This window comes from Thamnophis sirtalis, unplaced genomic scaffold (assembly GCF_051295495.1).
Source record: "Thamnophis sirtalis isolate CommonGarterSnake01/CBP01778 unplaced genomic scaffold, rThaSir2_p1.2 scaffold_14, whole genome shotgun sequence".
NCBI lineage: Eukaryota > Metazoa > Chordata > Lepidosauria > Squamata > Natricidae > Thamnophis > Thamnophis sirtalis.
In genome coordinates this window covers 44,898,104-44,905,918 of record NW_028261394.1, presented here as the reverse complement: position 1 = coordinate 44,905,918, position 7,815 = coordinate 44,898,104, and the positions used below count along the sequence as shown (strand labels likewise).

At 54.1% G+C, this 7,815-nt stretch overlaps 1 protein-coding gene across 1 annotated transcript; it reads right to left on the bottom strand.

The window, feature by feature from the left end:
- Positions 1-899: 899 nt before the first annotated feature.
- On the bottom strand, positions 900-6,720 carry IRX5 (iroquois homeobox 5). The gene is made up of 3 exons (XM_087728675.1): positions 5,938-6,720; positions 3,468-3,873; positions 900-2,369 (listed from the first exon to the last, which is right to left on the bottom strand). The coding sequence occupies exons 1-3, from the start codon at positions 6,187-6,189 to the stop codon at positions 1,588-1,590; spliced, it is 1,440 nt and encodes a 479-aa protein (XP_087584801.1). The 5' UTR covers positions 6,190-6,720; the 3' UTR covers positions 900-1,587.
- Between the last annotated feature and the right edge of the window lie 1,095 nt (positions 6,721-7,815).

Here is a 7,815-nt window from a genome sequence, read left to right as displayed (position 1 = left end):
AAAATCGAACCTCCTTCGCCAGCTTCACCGCTCCCCGCCCCCCCCAAAAAGCTTTGCGTAAAAAGTCGGGAAGGAGTAAATTAAAAGACTTTTTGGGGAGGGGGCGACTCCCAAAGAACTCGCCTAAAACATCGCCAGGCATGAAAAAGCCCCGACTTCTTCCATTTTTTTTAGCCCGCCTTTTGCACTGTTTCTCCCCCCACCCCACGACCCCCAAATCTAGGCAGGGGTCCGGCGTCGGTGCCCCCCCCCCTGCGTCGCGTCCCTTTCCCAAGAAACGACCCCCCCCCGCGCGCAAAATCTACCAAGAAAGTACAAACTAGATTTGAAGTCTCTTGCTCTGTGTAAAATCCGCCGAGGTGAAATATTTCTCATAACCGCCTGCTCCTTTCCACTGGCCTCTTCCACCCCCAACCCCCAAATCTATTCCTAGTTCATTTCCCCCCCCAATCAGGTACTAGAAACTTCCCCAAAAGCCTTTTTTTCTCCCGGGTTCTCAACCTAAACAAGGTGGGCGGAAAAATTCATTAGAATATTTCCTTTGTTCGTTTTCCCCCTCCCCTCTTTTCTTTGTTTGTTGCATTCGGATTGCAGCCCCCCCCCGCACTCCAAAAATGATCGGTATTTCTTTCCTTTTCAAAATGTGGGTTTTTTTCCCATTTTAATGCAAATAAAAATAAAGCTATGGTTTGATTTCACATTGGATTTGAGGCCGTCTGTGATTGACAGCTAATAGCACAGTTTGACTAGCCTCCGCATGGAAAGTAGTTAATTTCAGATAATATTATGCTGCTAATAACTCAATAAGCAGATAGATTACACCCACGGACGGGCGGACGGACACACATATATAATATATATATATAAACAATTTGGGAGAAGACACAAACGCGCCTGTGTGTGTGTGCATATATCTATATTTAGAGATCTCTCTGCAGAGAGAACCAAAAAGCGACATTATGACTGTACAAGGTGTTGGATTTCATAATTTACTTCAAAGATACCGTATAACCGATTTAAATACAAAAAAAGCTACATTAAATATACAGAATAAGATTTTCATACAAATCTCCTCTGTCGTTCCCTCCCCTCCCTGCGTGCGAGAGAGTTTCCCCACAAACTCACCACTTCTTGCAGTTCTGCTTAAGACTTCTAAAAGCTGCGTTTTCAAATAAATTATAAAGCTGATTTAGAAACTGCCCAGAACTTTCCCTTTTCTTTTCACCTCTCTCTCTTTCTCTCCCTCTCTCTCCTTCTCTCTGTTTCTTTCTCTCTTTCTCTCTCTCTCTCTCTCTCGTTTTCTGTCTCTCTTTCTCTTCCACCCTTCCTCCCCCCCCCTTTTGGCAACGGGTGGGAGGGGGGAAAAACCCCAATCCAGACGGGCTCGATGGGAAAGAAACGTGGAAAAATCGCTCACGATGAAAAAAGAAAGAAAAAAAAAATACCAGAAAATACCGAAAAGGCTGCGGAGGCGGCGGAGGAGGAGGAGGTGGGGGGAAACGGGACACACAATTTTCTCTTCCCCCGAATCAAAGGCGGGCCCAAATTCCACAAGTCCCGTTTCTGAGCTCAGCTTAAGTCGGAGATTTAAATGTGCGACATACCTTTCTTGAGTTCGTAAGGCGACTCTTTGCTAAAGTCGTACTGATTCTGACTCCGGAGAATCTTCGCGTCTTTGGCCAAGCTCTCCGCTCTGTTCAAAAGGCTCTGGTTTAATCCGTTAAAGTGGGGGCTGGGGGCGCCCGCCTGGGCCGCGCTGCCGTGCAGGTGTCCGAAGGAAGCGTAGTTCGTGTAGCCGGGGTAAAAAGGGCTGGTGGCGTAGTAGAGGGGCCGCGGGAGCACCGAGGCGGCGGCGCCGTTAGGGAAGGGACAAGGGGCGGCGGAAGGCGAGCGCGCCGTCGGGGATTGCGCCGCCGGGCCGTTTAAGCACGAAGGAGTCTGCGGGGGCGTCTCGCCGCTGCCCCCTTCCTTGGCCTTGTCCGCCGAGGTGGCGATCTCCGCCAGGGACCACAGCTTGGGCTTGGAAAGAGCCCCCGGGCCGGCCGCCTGCGGAGGCGCTTGGGGCGTGTGGATGACCGACGTGCCGTGGCTGGTAGGCAGGCCGGGGTGCAGGTCCGTCGAAGGGGGTCTATACTGGGAGGGAGGGGGCGGCGGGGGGTCCTCGGGATGCAAGAGCTGCTGCTGCTGTTGCTGCTGGTGGTGGTGATGGTGGTGGGCTTGGAGGAGGAGGCGGCTGGCGGCTCCGCAGTGCGCCAAAGGCGGCGAGGCGTCTTTCCGAAGCGTCTGCTCGGGGCTTTCCTTACAATCCGAGTCGCTGGAGGCGCCGTCGGTGTCTTTGCCCCCGCCGGCGCCTTTGGGGTCTGCGGGGCCTGCGGAGGAAAGGCGGAGAGGGGCCCCGGGGGCCGCGGTCAGACTTCTGCGGCTCAGAGCTGCACTTCGCACCGCCCTGGAACCCGACAGCCGAAATCATCCCCCTGTCTGCTTTCCCTCCCAGCAGATGGGGCGAGTTGGCTAAGCCGTCTAACACCCCCCCCCCGGAAAAGAGCAATCCATCTTTCCTTCCTTCCTTCCTTCCTTTTTTCTTTCCCTTCCTTCCTTTCCCTTCTTTCCTTCCTTCCTTTTTATTTCCCTTCCTTCCTTTCCCTTCTTTCCTTCCTTCCTTTTTTATTTCCCTTCCTTCCTTTCCCTTCTTTCCTTCCTTCCTTTTTTATTTCCCTTCCTTCCTTTCCCTTCTTTCCTTCCTTCTTTTTTATTTCCCTTCCTTCCTTTCCCTTCTTTCTTTCCTTCCTTTTTTTATTTCCCTTCCTTCCTTTCCCTTCTTTCCTTCCTTCCTTTTTATTTCCCTTCCTTCCTTTCCCTTCTTTCCTTCCTTCCTTTTTTATTTCCCTTCCTTCCTTTCCCTTCTTTCCTTCCTTCCTTTTTTCTTCCTTCCTTTTTTCTTCCTTTTCTTCCTTTCTTTCTCTTTCTTTAATTTTTTCTTTCTTTCCTCCCTTTCCTTTCCCTTTCTTTCTTTCCTTTCTCTCTCCCTCCCTCTCTCCCCTTCTCCACAACCCCAAGTTTCCCCATCGTGTGAAAGAGGTCCGTGAGACACTCACTGACCTACTTCAAGCTAGTCGTGAGAATGGGGACGGTCGGGTTTTCTCCCCACATCCCACCCACCCCCAGCCTCTTCCTCAAGCTACCAAGAGCTGCTGAGTGAGTTGCGTTCTCGGATAGGCCCCTTTTGCTTCTCCTACACCTTTAAAGCTGCTGGAGGCCTAGCACTCCCTCCTCCTCCTCCTCCTCCACCACCACCACAGGACACCGGGCTCAAAGTGGGGACACCGGCCGCCCCTCGCCTCTTCTCCGTCCACCCCTCCCCATCAAAGCGCCCTTTCAAGGCCTCCAAGCCCCTCTAAGCCAGCTGCGTCTGGGGAAGGACAGGAGAAGGAGAAGGAGGCGGAGGCGGAGGCGGCGGCGGCTCTTACCGAGCTGACCAGTCTCGGGATCGCCCTTCTCCTCGAGTTTGGCCGGTTCTTCGTCGTCGTTTTTCTCCAGGTCTATGTTCTCCTCTTCCTCCTCGTCCTCGCTGCGGTTCCGCGGCGTCCAGGTCATCTTGTTCTCCTTCTTGAGGCGTCGCCGGGCGTTGGCGAACCAGGTGGAGACCTGGGTGAGGGTCATCTTGGTGATGATGGCCAGCATGATCTTCTCGCCCTTGGTCGGGTAAGGGTTCTTCCGGTGTTCGTTCAGCCAGGCCTTCAGCGTGGCCGTGGCGTCCCGCGTGGCGTTCTTGCGGTAAGCCGGGTCCCCGTAAGGGTAGGAGCCCAGGGGAGCGGCGTAAGGATGGTACCCCAAGGAACCCGCCATGCCGGGCGTGTGGTCGTAGGGCGAGCCCTGCAGAGAGACGGGGAGGAGAGGAGAGGAGAGGCGAAGCAGGCCGGAGTGAGAAGGAGGCCTCGGAAAACTCCACCGCTTTTGGATGGGACAATATTTACAACTAAGAGACCTTCCCTAAACCTCCCCCCGCCACTCACATAATAATAATAATAATAATAATAATAATAATAATAATAATAATAATAATAATAATAATAATAATAATAATAACTCTCATAACGACCACTACATAATAATAACGAATAAGCCGGCCTAAAATGAAAACCTAGGCAAGGTATGTGCACCACGCGAACGTGGGCAGAAAGGATTCCGCTCGCCACTACGGCGTTTTTTCCCCCCACCTCTACTTTGCTACAGCCCCCACCCCATCCCCGCTACCCCCCTACCCGCTTTACGCCGGATTATCCGCCTGCAAACAGCAACAAATTACACACCCCGCCTCTTCTCCCCCTTTAATTAAAAGCAACCTTTGGCTCAAACTCTTCCCCCTCTCGGTTTTATTTTCATTTTTTTAAAAAAAGAACACCCATGCCCCCCACCCACCCCAATGGGGAGCTTGTAGAGACCAGGCAGAGGGAAGGGGTGGGGGGTGAGGAGGAGGAAAGGAACAGAAAACTCACCCCGAAAGAAAAGGGACCGAGGCAAGAGCCCGGCTCTCGGCTACACCTGGTTTGAAACCCAGCTAACTGGATTCCAATGGGAGTTGAGTCTCGGGGTCCACCCTCCCGCCCCGAGGCCTAAGGCGGTCGCCTTAAAAAAATGGATCGGGGCTGTTTGGCCGGAGCCCTGGGAAGGCAAGGCAGCGCCCGAGGCGTATCCGCCGGGCGAAAAAGAAACGCCGGGCTGGTTTGCTTTAATTCGCCTGGGTTTCGCTTCGGAAAAAATCTCCCTTTAAACAAATAAAACAAAATATATCTATATTTATGAGAAACGGCGGCGGCGGCGGCGGCGGTTTGTGAAGCGACTTGGCGCTTGGATTCAACAGCCGCGGCGGAAAAAAAGAGCGAGGGGCGAAATCTGACCGGCTTCACTCCCTCCTCCCCTCCCCTCCCCAGCCCCTCTCTCCCCCGTCCCCTTCTTCGGCAGCCAAACTGATGGGCGTCTAAACTGATTGACCTGACTTGAATTCAAAGGGGGTCAGGGGGGGATGGGGGCGGGTGGTGGTGGGTGCAGAGTGTTCCGACGTGCATGGACAAAAATAAAGTGACGGTATGGGGAGTCTCTGAAAAGCTAACCAGGCGCCCGTCGTGAATTTATTCTTTCTTTCTTTCTCTTTCTTTCTTTCTTTCTTTCTTTCTTTCTTTTTCTTTCTTACTCTTTCTTTCTTTCTTCTTTCTTTTTCTTTCTTTTTTTCTTCTTTTTTTCTTTCTCTTTCTCTCTCTCTCTTTCTTATTTTCTCTCTCTCTGTTTGTCTCTCTCTTTTATTCCTTTCTTTCGTTCTCTCTTTCTTTCTCTCCTTTCCGTCTCCGAATTACCAAAAAAAAAAAAAAAAACCCTCTTCGCCTCCCCTTCCCTTTTTTTATCCCAATCCGAAAGAGTCGGGCGCTCGCTTTCTCGTATTCAGCAAACCCGTTTCGCCTACGAGTTCCCCTCGTACACTTTACTCCCAAATAAACAGGCTGCTGCAACCGGGAACTGTTTGGGCTTCCGCTGGAGGGGTAGCAGGCAGCAATTCCCGCCTTAGGCTCTCCCCTAAGGGCAGAATTGCCCCGATTGGAGCCGAAGCAGGATCGGACGCAACCTGTCTTGGGGTAAAATAAGGCGGTGGGCCGGAGACTTCGTAGGGAAGGGCCCGGAGCCTCCAGGCGGCCCGCTAGCCTTCCCTCTGCTCTCGGCCTTCATTCTCTCTTTCCCGGCGGCTTCCCTTCGGCCAGAGCCGCTTTTTCAAGCCCCCAACCAAAGCTCCCAGCTCTCGGCGTCCTCCCTGCCTCCCCTCCGCTCCTGACCTCGGGGTCTCTCCAAGCCCAAGCCCCTTGCCCGCTCCTGTCTCCTTCCAGTCAGCGCCGAGGGAGGAAGGAAGGGAGGAAGGAAAGTCGGGGGTGCGCGGGGAGCGGCGCTTACCACGTAGGAAGAGAAGGCAGCCGCGGCCGCCGCCGCCGCCGGGTCTGTGCCGTACTGGAGGTGTGAGTTATAGCCGGGCGAAGGAGCGCTGAAGGCGGTGGAGCCGGCGTAAGGGGAAAAAGCCGAGCCGGACGACGATCTGCCCAGTTCATCCGTCCGCGGGCCGGAGATCACGCTGGTGCTGTAGGCAGGGCAGGAGTAGAGGGCCAAGGACGCGGACGGCTGGTACAAGTAACCCTGAGGATACGACATGGCCGGAAGCTGCTGGCAGAGCTCCGCCAGCCAGCCAGCCAGCTCCAGCCAGCCGCGCAAGCAGCTGCTGCTGCAGCCGCCGCCGCCGCCAAGCTTAGCGCCGGTCCGGGCTTCGGGTTTTGGCACTCGGGATCCTGGCTTCTCTCTCGGGAGCGCGTCGTCGGAGGTTTGCCGCGGCGGGCGGCTCTCCCAACAGCGGGCGGACGGGCGGAAAGCCCCTCTTCGCCGCCTCCCCTCCGCAGCGGCTCTGGCTGGAGTCTCCGGCGCGCGGCACCTTTCGCCCCCCCCTCCCTTCTTCTTCGTCCTCCTCCTCCTCTTCCTCCTCCTCCTCCTCCTCCTCTTTGCAGGCGTCTTCTTCTCGGTTCCCGCTCCCCCGCCCTTCCTCCCTCCTTCCCTCCCTCCGCCGGACAAGGAAAGGGCGCTTGTTCTCTGCTTTGACTCCCGGATCGCTCGTTCTCTCGCCTGCCTTCTTGACCGCCCGTCGCCCCCCTTCCCTGTGCGCGCTCCGCCAAAGGTCCTGCCAAGACGCGAAGTTGGGAATTGAGGATTCTGACGCCTCCGACGCAACGCGCCCAAGCTCCGCCTACCGCGGAGGGGGGAGATGTTGGCGGAGCGAGTGACTGGGGGGGTGGTGGTGGAGGAAAGAGGGAGGCGAGAAGCTGGGAGTGGACGGGTTGAGGGGGGGGAAGAAGGGAGAGAGAAGTAAAAGTTAAAGAAACCCGAAGAGCTGGTTGGAGCTGCGGCTGGCCAACCCCCCTTCTCTCTTTCCCTCCCTCCCTGTCTCCCTCTCTCCCTCTCGTTCGCTCACTCACTCGCTCTCTCTCCCTTCCCCTCTCCTCTTCTCCCGCCCCCCTCTTCTCCTGCCGGCTCAATTGCGCCGGCCTCTGGCAATCAACAGCCAAGCTGTTTAGCAAAGATCACCTCCAACTTTCTTCATTTGCTAAATACACCATCAGCGCAATTTCTCTCTTGATTTATGGGAACGAGCATGCCGGCTGGGTCCCCGCTCGCTCGCTCGCTCGTTCTCCCGCTGGCGGGCCTGCACTGGAATGCGAAGGCGTTCGCTTGATGAAATAGACATGGAAGGAAGGAAGGAAGGAAGGAAGGAAGGAAGGAAGGAAGGAAGGAAAGAAGGAAAGAAGGAAAGAAGGAAAGAAGGAAAGAAGGAAAGAAGGAAAGAAGGAAAGAAGGAAAGAAGGAAAGAATAGATGGAAGGGAGGGAAGGAAGGAAGATCAGAGGAAAGAATAGAAAAATAAATTGGAAAGGGAAGAAAGGAATGAGGGAGGGAGGAAAGAAAGGAAGGAATTTCGAACCAGCAAGTCTGGGAATAAGGAAGTAAAAATAAGTCCGACTAAATCAAAAGCCATCTGTCGAAGAAGAGGTGGGAAAACAATTTTTTTTTCCAAATTTGGCACTTTGCTTTGCTGTTCTACCTGTCTTACAGCTTCCTACTTAAAATGTCTTTGCTATTGTTGTTGTTACCATTACAGATATTTTCCCATGAAGGATTTTTATTTTATTTTATTTTTGCCCCTGGATAAATGATCCGCCTGCAGGGCCCGGAAAGCTATACCCCCGCATCCCCCCTCCACGTCCTTATTCCAGAAGAATCCAACTCTGTTTTC